Genomic DNA, 16023 nt, shown 5'->3' with positions numbered 1-16023 from the left:
AGAACAAGAGCTTTGCGGGTTCTGGTGTGTTACAAAAAAAAAGGTTCATGTTTATGATGTATTTCTGTGGAAGGCAGGTCCATTGGGGAATTGTAAATTTTACTTATCGGTAACCACTTCTGGGTTGGTTTATCAGAGAACGACTGGTGTAAGTAATCAAACCGGATTTCTCTAGAATGTTCCAAAAATCTAAATGTCTGCATAAAGCCCTAAAAATTATTCATTCACTTCTGTTTTGCAAGCGGTGTGGTGATAAACCTCTCCTTTCTGTCCAACCACACTTGCACATGCGTGTATCTGTGTGTGTACAGGCTTGTATGAGCGTGTACGCACCCGTGCTTCTCGTATTCTCTTTTGTAGGAGCTCTTCAGCCTTCTTTTTAAAACTATAATGATTTTTTAATGATGTCTAAATAACGATTCCAGGCAGTATTACAAGAAATGTAACAGTAAAATGTTTGTAAGAGTCCATCAGAAAGGCAAAATGCCCACAGAGAAAATAGAAATGCACCAATTAAGATGTGTGTGGCTATGACCCAGCTTTTAAACCTGGATTTGAGACCGGCATCTTCTATGCTGTCTCCCGTCAAGTCAGCTGTCGGCGGGGAGGGTATGTGTGTGTGAGGGGCACCTGGACTCAGGTAGCACCTCCTTCTTGCCCCCTGGACCCATTAACCTGAGATCAGCGAGGGAGGGCCTGCGCTGCCTTGGTTTAGAATCTAGGAGAAGAGGGCAGCCCCAGATTTGCAGATACCGCCTGAGAACGAGAGGCTGGAAAGTATGAGTTTGGGCAGCTCAGCAGGGCAGAGGGAGAGCCACAAGGAAGCCAAGACCACCTCAGAGCCCCATGTAGACCAGGTAACCGGCTATGACTCATGCCCACGGCCACGAGCTGCCCAGCCTCACTGCCCCAGAGGCAGCTTGAATGCAGGGACTGGACGGGACTAGGGCAAGAGCCAACAGTGGGGCCTCAACCTCAGTTTTCTCATCTGTAAAATGGAAGTAATGATCCCCTGAGTGTACAAGTCCACAGTCAGAGTCTCCCCACCGTTTGAGTCGGGCCCCGCCTCACAGCAAGTTCTCTTCTCTGACTCCTGATCGATGTGATGTGGCAGCTGCCAGGCACTAGTTGGGTGCCGGGATGTGACCTCCCAGCTGCACCCGGTAGGGGAGGGCAGGCGAACCTCAGAGCCCCGGGAAGTCCCGGGATTTCTCCATGATGTGGCTTCAGGGGCAGTCATGTGGAGGGAAGGGGGAACTAGGGGACTTCCCTGAAAGCTGCTTCTATTTGCATAGCAAGTAGCCGGCTTTTTACTTAGATTATCTGTTTCAGATCTATAAAATGGGAACGATTTTGTAGGAGGTGTTATTCACTTTACCTGACTGGGAAATGTAAATTATTCATACCAAGGGTATTCGTTTTCATACTAACATTAGCACATGGGGAGGGGTGACGGAGATTAAAGGGGGCTAGGGACCCCACCGCCATCCACCCCTTGGACCTCTAAGTCCAAGTAGGTACTAAGGAAAGTACCTGCCATCGTGTGCTGGTTCCATCCTGTTACCTGTGCTGCAGAGAGCCAAGGGAACTAGGGGAGGGGCATTCATCCTGCCTTGAAGGGGAGGTAGGGTGAGGACTTCACAGAGGAGTGGCCTTTCTGCTGCACTGTGAATTTTGTCCTTTGGAGGAAAAGGAACTTCCAGGCCCAGAGATTAAATCTATGACTTGAGCGGGGGGAAAAAAGCATAAGGGGGGATGGCCAGAGTCGAGACTATAGATCAGGCGGGCCTTGGTTGGGAAAAGCCACGGAGGCCATCTGCCGGAAGCCGCAGCTGGGCCTCTCCTGCCCCAGACGCTTCTCCCTGATGGAGACTGGGCAGACCGCTCTACCCCCTGGCTCAGAGACTCATTGGGCCCTGGAGCCATCGACCCAGCATCCCTGAAGCCTCCTTCCCTGGGTATGCACTTACCAGGCTGCACCCTGATGTGCCTCGGGTATGGGGTTTGATTTCCTACTTTTGCCAGAGTTGCATAAGCTAAGCTGCATTTGTGTTATTCTGTTTGTTTGCAGTGTTTAAGCACAGCTGTGCATTGGTCTGTGTTACAAAGTTCATCAAATAGTGAAATGTCTGGCCAGTTCTAACAGTATGGCCAGGCTACTGGAGGGACTCGAAACGCATTGTATGATTGAATCCCCACTGGGTGCAGGAGGACCCCAGCTAGGTTCTGGGGATAACAGCCAGGACTCACTCAAGCGCAGTCTGCCCTCAGGCACAGAATCTAGCAGTTAAGTCATTCAAGCCACAAACATTGATTGAGCACCTACATGGCGCCAGGCCCCAGCCTGGATGCTGGAGACACAGAAATGAGTTGGAAGTGGCCCCCAGTCTGGCGGGGTGACAGATGAGTGAACCGGTGTGTGCAGTCAGTGGTAATGTGACAGGAGTGCGGAGGCCACCTGGAAAAGGTGGCCCATCAGCAGGGCGGAGCTGGGGAAGCCTATGCACCCCAACCCGAGAAACTGGCCACGTGAGGCGGGCTGAGCTCCTCGGCAGGAGCCCCGGGAGCTGCCTCTCTCTGGCTTGGCTGCCTGCCTCTGCCCCTTTCCCGTCCTCCAGCCTCCCCAGGAGCAGGGTGCCCATTGCTGAATCTACAGATTTACACCACGGCAAGGGGGAAGGTGGGGACAGCAACATCCCACGAGACCCGTCTGGTCCCAGGGGTTGCAGCAGCGGGTGTCCCTGGAAAGCAAGAAGCCACCCAACCCCAGGTGCCGAGGCTGCAGGTTCAGCTGCCACTGCCGACAGCCTCTAGCCTGGCGGGATTGAGGGGTCCAGGGAGCTGGCTGCTTCCACACGCCAGCGCCCTGACCTCCCTGGGCAGAGACAGGCATTCCTCCCTGGCTGCCGCAGAGCTGGGCATGCCCTCTTGCAAGCACTTCTCTCTTGGCCGGCTGTTCCCCTAAGAGTCCCAAGAGGACAAGCCGTCTTCTAGCCACCTGCCAGTACACCTGCAGTGGGTACTCAGGCAATAACAAATGAGGACATTTTTCAGACGAGCATTGGCAGGACCAACCTTTGCATCAAACTGTACAGGCTGTGCACTGTGCATCTCCAGAGGGCCCTGTTCACACGGATCACAGTGTAAATCACGCCCCTGGGGTTGGGCAGCATGGGGACCCTAGCATCTTCCCGCTTTGCGCCCCTGGTCTTGGCGCTGACCACCGACTCCCTCCCCCTCGCAACCAGCACTGACCACCCTCCTGCCTCTGTGCCCGTGAGCACTTGCTCCAGGCCTGGCTATTAAATCTTAGTGAAAGAAAGTCATGAATATGGTGTCAGGCCGTCTGAACTCTAGGTCATCCAGGAAACTCGTACTCTGGGATAATCACCCCAGTTGTTGTGTTGGGGGCTCCTGGGTCCCCAGGATCTGTGTGGTCTCCCAGTTCTACTACTCTCTTCACCCTCAGCCTGCGGTGGGCCTGGTGACCCACGTACAGGAGGGGAGGGGACAGTGGGAGCGATTCTCCTGGAGGGTTTGCCTCGTTGACTGAGTGGGCAATGCCGCCATGGCCTGGACCACCTTCTCCTTACCAGAAGGAGCCAGCTTTGGGAGGCCAGGGTGTGCAGCAATGGGGCACACACACCTGACTCTCAAGACCAAGAGGAACATAAGGGGAGATACTGATATCAGGGGCCCTGTGGGTCAGGGAGGGCTTTATGGAGAGCTGGGCCCGACTATAAGAATTAGAGAAGTGATGCATTAATTCACTCACCCCTCACATAGACCTTTTGTGAACATCTCCTGCAGTGATTTTCAGCCGGGGGTCCTATGACCGGCAGCATCAGAAATCCTGGGGAAGGGCTTCCCTGGTGGCGCAGTGGTTGAGAGTCCACCTGCCGATGCAGGGGACACGGGTTCGTGCCCCGGTCCGGGAGGATCCCACACGCCACGGAGCGGCTGGGCCCGTGAGCCATGGCCGCTGAGCCTGCGCGTCCGGAGCCTGTGCTCCGCAACGGGAGAGGCCACAGCAGTGAGAGGCCCGCGTACCGCAAAAAAAAAAAAAAAAAAAAGAAATCCTGGGGATGCAGCCCAGCAGTATGTTTTAACAGGCCCACCAGATGACTCCAGTGTAGCTCAGGCTTGACCTAATGGCCCTGGGCTAAGTGCTGGGATTACAGAAGTGAGTTTTACTCTTTTCTCGCCCTCAAGGAACTTGGAGTCCGGGGAGGAGACAGGCAGGAAGGAGAGAAATACTGTCAGTGGGAAAGGGCTGTTCTCAAGGGGTGGGAAGGCAGAGAGGCAGCTAGTAGGGTTTGATCCAGGAGCTGGGGATGCTGGTGAGGAAGGGTGGCCGGGGACCTCAATGGCATGAGGAGCCATTAGGGAGCCCGGTGTTGGGACTAGCAACCCCTAGAGGGCTCACTGCCCAGTCCCAGACCACCCTGGTGCCCTGCCCCTGGCCACCAGCCTCTTCCTACTATACCCCTCCCTGCTCTACTGCCCCCCTCTTCTTACTTCTTCCTGAGTCCCAAAGAGCAGCAAGTCTTTTCCTCCAGTTGTCTTGGTGGGAAACGTGTGCAGATCCCCAGACCATTATCTCAGGGCTTATTTTTAGAAAATTTCAGAGTAAATTTTTCCATTCAGCAGAGAACACCGTGTATTGATTTAGGCGCTTCTATTTATGCGTTACACAGAACAAAGGTTTTTAAAACTCCTGGGCAGAAAGGAACATCTTGAAAATTGTGTGACCTTAACAGGCTCAGACCATGGCACTTGGCTTATCTCATCTAATCCTTCCTACATTTCATTCAGGTAAGTAACATCGCTCCATTGTACAGATGAGGAAACCGAGGCTCAGAAGGGTAAAGTGACTTGCCAAAGCCACCCAGCTCATAAGGGGCGCCGCTGAACTCTGACCCCATAGCTGCCTGGGTTCTTGCTGGCCTGTCTCGCAGTTTACGAAGGCGTCTGATCCTAAGTAAATCCAGAGCATCCAGATGTTTTCCCGAGACCACATTCTGCTGGGCGAGCTTCCCCATGACCAGTGATGGCTCTCGGGGGCTGATCTTCTGCCTCGTTAAGGAGGGAATGAGTTTGGTGGGGAGAGATGAATGGATCGGACCTAACGCAAGCAGATTTGCAGTTGTGTGCCAGTTTCTAGCCATATGTCTTTATATAAACCCTCAGCCACTTGGGTGAGTAGCAGATGATGCCTGCCAGTCCCCTCTCACGGGAACACATCTGTCCTATTCACTGACCCACCCTGGGAGCTGGCAGGGTGGGCCGCAGGCCTCAGTACCCTTCCTTGCATGCCGTCCATTGTGGCTCTAGGACAGCTGTCTGCTGGCATGGGGTGGAGTGCAGAGAAGTAGCTGTGTGGGCAAAAGCTGCAGGGCCCACTCAGTAGCCAAGAGGGCTGTTTAGCCTATGGTACCATCTCCCCTACACCAACATAAGCCTCACTTTGCTAGAGGTCCTGGGGCTTAGAAACCTCAAATTTTGGAAAACAGCTAGGAAATAACTTTGGAAGGTTGCAGAATCACCAGCATTGATGTCACAAAATTCACGCGTTAAGCTAACTGAAGAGTCCTTAAACTCTCACCAAAGCATGTTTATTCTTATTTTACAAACATTAATAACAGGCTGTGTGGTATCTCAGCTTTTTTCTTTCTTTTTTTTTTTTTTTGGCGGTACGCGGGCCTCTCACTGTTGTGGCCTCTCCCGTTGCGGAGCACAGGCTCCAGACGCGCAGGCTCAGCGGCCATGGCTCATGGGCCCAGCCGCTCCGCGGCATGTGGGATCTTCCCAGACCGGGGCACGAACCCGTGTCCCCTGCATCGGCAGGCGGACTCTCAACGACTGCGCCACCAGGGAAGCTCTCAGCTTTTCTGTAACAACTTTAATGAGCTATAATTCACATGCTATATAATTCATCCATTTAAAGTAAACAACCAGTGGTTTTTCGTGTATGCACAGAGCTGTACAACCACCACTACAGTCAATTTTAGAACATCTTCATCACTTCCAAAAAGAAACCCTGTACCATTTCCCCCACCCCTTCTCCCCTTACTCCCTGGCAGCCTCTCTTCTACTTTCTGTTTCTATAGATTTGCCTATTTCTAGGCATTTCATATAAATGGAATCATACAATAGGTGACATTTTGTGACTGGCTCCTTTCATTTAGCATAATATTTTCAGGGTTCATCGTGTCGTAGCATGTATCAGTACCTCATTCCTTTTCATTATGGAACATTATTCTATTGTGTGCATAAAATACATGTTGTTGAAGCATCTGTCAGTTGACGGTCTTTGTGTTGTTTCCACTCTTCGGGTATTGTGAATGTGCTACTAGGAATATTGGTGCACCTATTTTTTTTTTTTTTTAAACTGGGCCAACCTTTTTTTTTTTTTTAACCCCACATTTGTTTATTTATTTATTTTTTGCTGTGTTGGGTCTTTGTTTCTGTGCGAGGGCTTTCTCTAATTGTGGCCAACGGGGGCCACTCTTCATCGTGGTTCGCGGGCCTCTCACTATCGCGGTCTCTTTTGTTGCGGAGCACAGGCTCCAGACGCGCAGGCTTAGTAGTTGTGGCTCACGGGCCTAGTTGCTCCGCGGCATGTGGGATCTTCCCAGACCAGGGCTTGAACCCGTGTCCCCTGCGTTAGCAGGCAGATTCTCAACCACTGCGCCACCAGGGAAGCCCGGGTGCACATATTTTTGTGTGTACATATGCTTTCATTTCTCTAGGTTATATATGTTCCTAGGAGTGGGATTGCTGGGGCATATAGAAACTCTGTGTTTAACTTTTTGAGGAACTTCCAGACTCTTTTCCCTATAGTGGCTACACCATTTTCCTTTCCCACTAGCAGTGGATGAGGGTTCTGATTTCTCTACATCCTCACCAGCACTTATTTTCTCTGTGTTGTTTTGATTAAGCCATCCTGGTGGGTGTAAAGAGGTAGCCCATGGTTTTAATTTGCATTTCCCTGGGGGCTATTACGTTGAGCATCCTTTCATGTGCTTATTGACAGCTAGTATATCATTGGAGAAATGTCTACTCAAATCCTTTGCCCGTTTTTATATAGGTTGTCTTTTTAATATTGAGTTGTAAGCGTTCTTTATGTATTTAGAAACAAGTCCCTTACCAGATATATGATTTGTAAAATTGGTCTCTCATTCTGTCGGTTGTCTTTTCACTTTCTTCATAGTGTGTTATCTGTATTTCTTGTCCACAGCAAGTGAGCAGGACCCGGGAGGGCTTTAATTAAGAGGCCAGCAGGCTGACAGCTGTGATAAATATCCTGACAATGAGGGAGGATATAAGGCTATAGAACTTTCCTATGGAAACAAGACGAGACTCAAGAACATCCCTTCTTGCAGCTCAGGTTGATCTCTGGGTTCTGGGTGAGGACCTGACTGCCTTCTCTTGAAATATGCACTGCATTTTGGAAGGATTTCTGCCCCCAAAGGACAAAATAGAGTAAAGTTTGAAGCTGTAAGCTCCCGTGATGTGTATCTCTGGCCACAAACATGCACGGAACTTCTGCAGTGTGCCAGGCACAGAGCTGGGTTTTGGAGTCGGGCCATGGAACAAGCATGGTGATCTCTATCTACCCTCCCAAAGCTGACTGGGAGTGGGGCGGCGCAGGGGTGCACAGAGAAGCCAACAGGCAAAGCCCCAGGCCCTTAACTACCCCATGCTCACTGAGCGAGGCCGGGCAGCCCTCGGTCATTTTACAGATGATGAAGCTAGAGGGAAGATGTAACTTGTCCAGTGTCTACTGGTGAGGAAATCGTCGGGATAGAACCCAGAGTTTCAGCCTCTTGGATCCATACTCTTTTCATCCCTATAATTTTTAGGTTTAAAAAAAAGTTCTGGGCAAGAATTTGTGTTTTCATTTATGGCTTGCCAACTCCCGGGTGCTGGCTGTAGGCGCACACCAGTTTGCCCCCGGGGCCGCAAGCTGTCCGTGGACACCTGCTGTTCGGCCCCTGGGCCTTTGCTCACACAGGCTCTTCTTTCTAGAAGGCTTTTCCAGGCTCCCTCACATCCTTCAAGGCTCAGCTCAGGCCCACCTCCTGCAGGAAGCCACCCAGCTGCGCTGCCTGAAGGCAGCGTCCTCTCTCAGGAGACCTTGTTCAATTGCGTCTTGCGCCTGTCACTCCGCAGGGACCCAGGTGTCTAGGAGGGTGTGGACCTCCCCAGGGGTGGTAAGGGGTCATCCCTGGGAGCAGGAAGAAAGCTCAGAGCTTCTGTCTGTGTTTAAATTTTAGACTTCTCTCTTTACATTTATATTTGTTTATATACGATTTATTCTGTATATAACATTATAGTGCACCAGTCATATTTAAATATATTTATAAATAAATAGAGCAGTAATAGGAATGTGTCCCCCCAGATTTAATGTTAAAATCTAAAACTAAAGTTTGAAGATAACTGTGGGCTGCTTGAGGACAAGAACTGGGCCATATTCCTATGTCAGTCCCCGAGGCCAGAAGTGCTACCTAAGTCAGCCTCTGGCTGGGAGGGGGTGGGCGGCACCCCAGTTGGCTTGTAGACCATCCGGCCGCCGGCTGCCCAGCTGGTCACCCCACCGCCACCTACCCACACCCAACTCCCTGGTGATCCCTTCCCGGCCGTGGCCTGCTCCGGCCACTGGGGTCTGAAGGGCTGCGTGCTGCCCGTGCAGAACAGGCTGCGGGCTTGTCCACGCCCTGCCTGCCCATGTGCCTGGGGGCCACGCCTGGCCCGCTGGCCTGCCCAAGAGCGGACGGGAGCTGGCAGGTAGGCCAGTGGGCCAGGCGTGGCTCCCAGCCACAAACAGCCCATGTCAGGGCCCTGCCGGGAAGGAGGCGAGACCGGGCAAGGCAGGCAGAGACCCAGAGAGGACTGGGAACCGTAGCTGGTGCCAGTGCCTGCACACCCGGGCCTCCGTGCTGCTTCGTCCACAACCTGGGAGGGGGAAACGGGCAGGTTTGTGTGTGCAGGCCGCAGGCCCCCCGAGCCCAGCGGCTGTTGGATTCCTCTCCCCACCCCCAGATCTGTAAATAGAACAGCCAGGGAGCCAGGGCCCAGCCAGGATTAGGCACTCTCACCTTTGGGCCACATGGACAGGCAACAAGGACTCTGCTGGACCTTTGGGGCCTCCAGGACTCTACCACCTGTCCTACCCTCACCAGCATCACGCCAGCAGCAGGCCTTGTGCTGGGCACTGGGAGGGTGGAAGAATTTTGAAAGGCCCATGAAGCACTTCAGAGAATACACACACACACACACACACACACACACACACGCACGTGTACACATAGCACCAGCCAGAAAAGGTGGCTCTGAGCTCTCGTTAACTAGTTTCATCCTCACAACAAGGCATGGTAGAGGTACAATTCGTGTCCCCATTTTAAACGTGAGGGGACTAAGGTGCAGAGGCACCTGGGTAGTGAGTGATGGGCATGGCTATGATTAGAACCCAGCACCTCTGCCCAGGTGGCTGTGTCCCTGCGTCCGAGCTGGAGGAGAAGGAGGCATTACCACCTGGCGTTTTCCTGTCCCAAGGATCGAATTTTGGTAGCAAGCACTTTAGAGGTGCTTTACGTTTAATTTCCATTTACCCTGCCGCTAAAAGCAGGGCCCCTTAGGACCATAAGTCTGGGATGTTTAATAGGGTCCCCAGATGCTCTCATGTCCCAGGGCCAGTTTGGGGCAAAGCTGGGACCAGCCGCAGGCCATCAGGCCCATGCCCTTGGCTTCCCTCTGCTGCAGCTGCCTCGTCTGGGGTCCCCAAAAGGGGACCGAATGAGGTTCTCAGCAGTGAGCCTTGAGGGCCAGCCCCAAACCCTGCCTCCCCCCGTCGTGATGCTAAGTCTCGAGATAAACGAGGACAGGATGCAAAGTCCAGGTCTCATTGACTTTCTCTTTGGACTGGTTCAGTTTGCCGTGAGGCTGTAAATCATTCGGGGCTCTGCAAGGACCAGCAGATGCTGTGTGTGCCATGAAGCCCTCCCTGGGTGCCCCTTTGGCAGCCCCATCCCTTCCTTCCCTGCATCCACTCATGGGTGGACACGCCACCCAACACGCACGTGATTATAAACCATCCGAAAGTGGGAAGCACATCTTGTTCATCCTTATGTTCCTAAGTGTTCAGCACGTGGTAGTTGCCCAGGAGATGGGAGGGAGAAGAGAGAGAGCAAAGCTGGAGGAGAGGCTTCTGTCCAGGGGGGTATCTACTTGGGATCCTCCAAATTGCTAGCAAATGTGAAGACGACCTGAAGGCCTCAGCGTGGTGACTCTCCCTCCCCGTAGGGACAAAACCTGCCCCAGGACTGGTGTCTCCAGGTGGCTGAGGCAGGGACTGGGGAAAGCCCTGGGGTATCTGTCCCAGTCATGACTGACCCATAGGGAGGGCTGGAGTCCCTGGGGAGGGATTTACAGTTACCTTGGCCCAAATCCCTGGCTCTGGCCTGCGAGTCTGAGGCCACCTGCAAGGCCCCTGTCACCACTCGCCCCTCTTCCCAGGGCTGCAGAGGTGCTGACAGGGTCTCTACATCCTTACTTTGCCTCACCCCCGCTGCTGGGACAGTGCTGGCAACCAGTGTCTGCGTCATTGCCGACAGCCATCCACCCATTGCTTACGACATACCAAGAGAGCTCTGTTCTGAGTGCTATACCCACACTGGCTTCATTCCTACAACCTCCCCATAAGGAAGGTACTGTGATCTCTCCCTTTTATAGCTGGGGAACTGGGGCACTGACAGGCCCAAGGTGGCAGAGTGAGAACTAGAACCCAGGCTTACCCGACGGTAAGTCGGGTGCTAAGGCAGCCCGTGGACACACGACTCTAAGCCTGGGCTCTGGGGATCCTCGGGAGGCCTATTTGCATCTACAAAGCATAGATCATCACCACTTGGAAAAATATCCTGTACCCAGACCAGGCAGAAAACGCTCTTTCCCGTTTTTCAGGGAGTGGCAATCCCCGTCTGAGCCCACAGTCAGCCTGGCCTGAGCAGCGTGGAGGCCCTGGCTGGTGCTTGTATGTCTGTGTGGTCATGGCCCCTCCATTTGTGTGTCCCCCAAAAAATGACCCTGAAGGGGCTTAGCTCAGCTGGTCCCTGGTGTCTGTGATAGAGACAGGGCGATGCTCTGAAACCACTTCAGAGGCGCGAGACGCTAGGGGAGTTGCCTGTATTTGGCGGACGCAGGACAGCAACACGTGTCCCTGACTCTCAGTCACTGCGTCCGCTTCCACACTGACCCTCTCTTCTCAGCCAGAGTGGTCCCAGCTCTGCTACTTGCTGGACAGGTCACTGTCCTCCATCTGGGCGGTAAGACTCTTGGGGAAGTTCAGACTACAGAGGCCGACAGACCTGTGTCCCATTCTTCCTTCCTCCGCTTCCCCTCTGTGCCACCTGAAGCAGGTTTCTCAACCTCTCTGAGCCTCCATTTCGTCTTCTTTAAGTTGGGGATAATAATGGCCCTACTTCATGGGGTTCTGTGAGGACTGGATGACCGCCACTCATCAACGCATCACACATCACCTACAGCAGTGTCTGGCACGTGGTGGCCATCCCATAGCTAGGAGCTGCTGCTGCCCCCTTGTAAATGGGTCCAGTTTTCAAAGCCTTTTTACAGGTCAGTTTACTGACCTGTAAACAGGTCAGTTTTCAAAGCCTTTTAAGATTGCATTGTCTGCCATCTCGGAGCAGAGATTGTGACCTCCATTTACAAAGGTGGAAGCTGGGGCCCAGAGAGGCACAGGGGCTTGTCCAAGGACACACAGCTGGTTCGTGGGAGAGCCAGGACACAGCCTCCTGGTTCCCCTGCACCCCCTTGTGTTAGATCTTGTGCCTCCCACCTCACCCGGTGTGTAGCGCGTGCCAGGAGGCTTCTGTGGAAAGTGGGAAAAGGGTGTTAAAAAGCCATCCCTGCAGCTCCACTGGTTCCAGGCAGGGATTCTTAACCCTCCTATGCCGAGGACCCCCATGAATTCATAGACTGGTGAAGCCCCTAAACTTCTGCTCAGAATAACGCGCTTCTTACATACATAAAATTACATAGGGTTACAAAGAATACCTACTATATTGAAACACAGTCCCTAAAATATATTTTTAAAAGACGTGTAATAGTAACATGCATGATTCTTTATGTTATGTAACAAGATCTAGTGACAGAATCTATTATTTACTATAATTTTAGTTTTTAATTTCCCCCCACCCTTATTGAGTTATGAAAGACAAATAAAATTGTGTATATTTAAGGTATACAATGTGATATTTTGATATACATATACATTGTGAACTAACTACCACAATAAAGCTAATTAGCATATCCGTCACCTCACATAGTTTCCATTTTTGTGTGTGTTGGGCACACTTGAGAACTACTCTCTTAGAAAATTTAGGTATGTAATACAGTATTATCAACTGTAGTCACCATAATATTCATTAGATCTCTCATCTTATAACTGAGAGTTTGTACCCTTTGACCAACATCTCCCCTTTTCTCCTGGTCACCGTTCTTTCCACTCTCTGCTTCTAAGTTTGACTTTTTCAGAACCACATGTAAGTGGGATCATGCAGCGTTTGTTAGTGTAATGTCCATTCCACTTAGTGTAATGTCCTCCAGGTTCATTACGTTGATGCAAATGTCAGGATTTCCTTCTTTTTTAAGGTTGAATAATATTTCATTGTACGTATGCACCACATTTTCATTACCCATTCATCCATCAACAGACACTGAGGTTGTTTCCCTATCTTGTCTACTATGAATTATGCTGCAATAAACACGGGGTGCAGATCTCTTCAAGATAGTCATTTTATCTCCTTTGGGTGAATACCCAGTAGTGGATTGCTGGATCATATGGTAGTTCTATTTTTAATATTTTGAGGAGCCGCCATGCTGTTTTCCATAATGGCTGTACAAATTTACATTCCCACCAGCAATGCACAAGGGTTCCCTTTTCTCTACATGTGTGCCAACACTTATTATCTTTTGACTTTTTGACACTAGTCATCCTAAAAGGTGTGAGGTTTTGATTTACATTTTCCTGATGATTACTGATGATAAGCAACTTTTTATAATACTTGTTGACCATTTGTATGTCTTCCTTAGAAAAATGTCTGCTCAGTTCCTTTGCATTTTTAATTGGATTATTTGGGTTTTTAACTATTGATTTATATGATTTCCTTATATATTTTGGAAATTAACCCCTTATTGGATATATGGTTTACAAATATTTGCTCCCATTCTATAGGTTACCTTTTCATGTTGTTGATTATTTCCTTTGCTGTGCAAAAACATTTTAGTTTGACTTAGTCAGACTAGACTTGTTTGCTTTTACTTTTGTTGCCTGTACTTTTGGTGTCAAATCCAAAAAAAAGACCAGTGTTTTCTTCTAAGACAGTAATACAGTTTCAGGTCTTACCTTTTTTTTTTTTTTTTTTTTTTGAGTTTAAGTCTTGAATCCATTTTGAGTTGATTTTTGTGTATGATATGAGATGTGGGTCCAGTTTCATTCTTTTCCATGGGGATGTCCAGTTTTCCCAATGCCATTTATTGAAGAGATTGTCATTTCCCCATTGGGTATTCTTGGCACCTGTGCTGAAGATTAATTGACCATATATGCATGGGTTTATTTCTGGGGCTCTCTATTCTGTTCCGTTGGTTTATGTCTGTTTTTATGTCAGTACCATATTGCTTTGATTACTATAGCTTTGTAATACAATTTGAAATTAGGAAGTGTGATGCTTCCAGCTTTGTTCTTCTTGCTCAAGAGTGCTTCAGCTCTTTGGGGTCTTTTGTGGTTCTATACAAATCTTAGGATTTTTTTCTATATCTGTGAAAAATGCTATTGGGATTTTTATATAGATTACTTTGAATCTGAATGTTTTTCCATTTATTTATGTCTTCTTCATTTTCTTTCATCAGTGTTCCGTAGTTTTAAGTGTACAGCTCTTTCACCTCCTTGGTTAAATTTATTCCTAAGTATTTTATTCTTTTTGGTGGTATTGTAAATGGGATTGTTTTATTAATTTCTTTTTCAGATAGTTAATTGTTGGCATATAGAAACACAGCCGATTTTTGTATGTTGATTCTTTTTTTTTTTTTTTTTTGGCTGAGTTGGGTCTTTGTTGCCTGGCATGGGCTTTCTCTAGTTGTGGTGAGCGGGGGCTACTCTTCCTTGCTGTGTGATGGCTTCTCATTGTGGTGGCTTCTCTTGTTGCGGAGCACGGGCTCTAGGCATGAGGGCTTCAGTAGTTGTGGCTCGCAGGCTCAGTAGTTGTGGTGCATGGACTTTGGTGCTCCATGGCATGTGGGATCTTCCAGGACCAGGGATCAAAGCTGTGTCCCCTGCATTGGCAGGCAGATTCTTTAACCAGTGAGCCACCAGGGAAGCCCTGTATGTTGACTTTGTATCCTGCAACTTTACTGGATTAATTTCTTAGTTGTAACAGTTTTCTGGTGGAGTCTTTAGAGTTTTCTATATATAAGATCACGTCAACTGCAAACAAAGATAATTTTATTTCTTCCTTACCAATTTGGATGCCTTTGTTCTTTTTCTTGTCTGATTGCTCAAGCTAGGACTTGCAGTACTATGTTGAATAGAAGCGGCAAGAGTGGGCACCCTTGTGTTATTCCTGATCTTAGAGGAAAAAGCTTTCAGCTTCTCATCATTGAGTATGATGTTAGGTGTGAGCTTGTCATATATGGCCTTTATTATACTGAAGTACATTCCTAGTTCTGTGTCTAATTTGTTGAGAGTTTTTATCATGAAAGTATGTTCAATTCTGGTAAATGTTTTTTTCTGCATCTATTGAGATGATCATATCATTTTCATCCCTCTTCTGTTAATGTGGTGTTTCACATTTTTTTTTTTTTTTTTTTTGGCGGTACGCGGGCCTCTCACTGTTGTGGCCTCTCGCGTTGCAGAGCACAGGCTCCGGACGCACAAGCTCAGCGGCCATGGCTCACGGGCCCAGCCGCTCCGCGGCACATGGGATCCTCCTGGACCGGGGCACGAACCCGTGTCCCCTGAATCGGCAGGCGGACTCTCAACCACTGCGCCACCAGGGAAGCCCCGGTGTTTCACATTTAATGGTTTGCTTATGTTGAACCATCCTTGCATCTCAGAGATAAATCCCACTTTCATCATGGTGTAGGATCCTTTTAATGTGCTGTTGAATTCAGTTTGCTAGTGTTTCATTGAGGATTTTTGCATCTATGTTCATCAGGGATACTGGCCTGTAATTTGCTTTTCATGTAGTGTCCTTATCTGTCTTTGATATCAGAGTAATGATGGCCTCATAAAATGAGCTTGGAAGTGTTCCCTCCTCTTCAGTTTTTTGGAAGAGTGGGAGAAGGATTAGCGTTAACTCTTCATGAAATGTTTGGAAGAATTCACCAGTGAAGCCCCCCAGTCCAAGGCCTTTATTTGTTGGGGGAGTTTTTTACATCACTGATTCAATCTCCTTACTCATTACTGGCCTGTTCAGATTTTTTATTTCTTCATGAGTCAATCTTGGGAGAATGGTATGTTTTTAGGAATTTATCCATTTCTTCTGGGTTGTCCAGTTTGTTGTCATATAATTGTTCATAATAGTCTCATGATCTTTTGTATTTCTGTGTTATCTGTTGTAATGTCTCTCTTTTTTTATCTTATTTGAGTCTTTTTTTTTCTTTGTGAATCTACCTAAAGGTTTGTCAGTGTTAGCTTTTCAAAAAACCAGGTCTTAGTTTTATTGATTGTTTTTCTCTTGTGTTTCTAGCCTTTATTGCAATTGTTTCCACTCTGATCCTTGTTATATCCTTCCTTCTGTTAACTTTGGACTTGGTTTGTTGTTCTTTTCCTGGTTCCTTGAGGTGTAAAGTTAAGTTGTTTGAGATCTTTCTTTTTTCTTCATTTTGCCATTAAGCTATAAACTTTCCTTTTAGAGCTGCTTTTGCTTCATCCCATACTTTTTGGTATGTTGTACTTCAATTTTTGCTTGTTTCAGATAGTTTTTTTTAATTTCCCTTTTGATTTCT

General features: G+C 49.0%; 1 protein-coding gene across 4 annotated transcripts in view; it reads left to right on the top strand.

Moving 5' to 3' along the window:
• STEAP3 (STEAP3 metalloreductase) overlaps nt 1-16023 on the top strand; it is a 48224-nt gene that overhangs the window by 11275 nt on the left and 20926 nt on the right. The window contains exon 1 of one of the 4 annotated variants that reach the window (XM_082841342.1): nt 4595-4815. The exons of the other annotated variants lie outside the window; for them this stretch is intronic. Within the exon in view, the coding sequence (XP_082697468.1) occupies nt 4770-4815 (46 nt within the window). The 5' untranslated portion in view covers nt 4595-4769. Of the gene's footprint in view, nt 1-4594; nt 4816-16023 lie in introns of those variants that run through there. 4 annotated transcript variants of the gene reach the window in all.

The sequence above is a fragment of the Leucopleurus acutus genome (assembly GCF_964270905.1).
Source record: "Leucopleurus acutus genome assembly, chromosome: 6".
Taxonomy (NCBI): Eukaryota; Metazoa; Chordata; class Mammalia; order Artiodactyla; family Delphinidae; genus Leucopleurus; species Leucopleurus acutus.
Note: the sequence above shows the minus strand (reverse complement) of the source record. Positions and strands in the feature narration are given on the sequence as shown.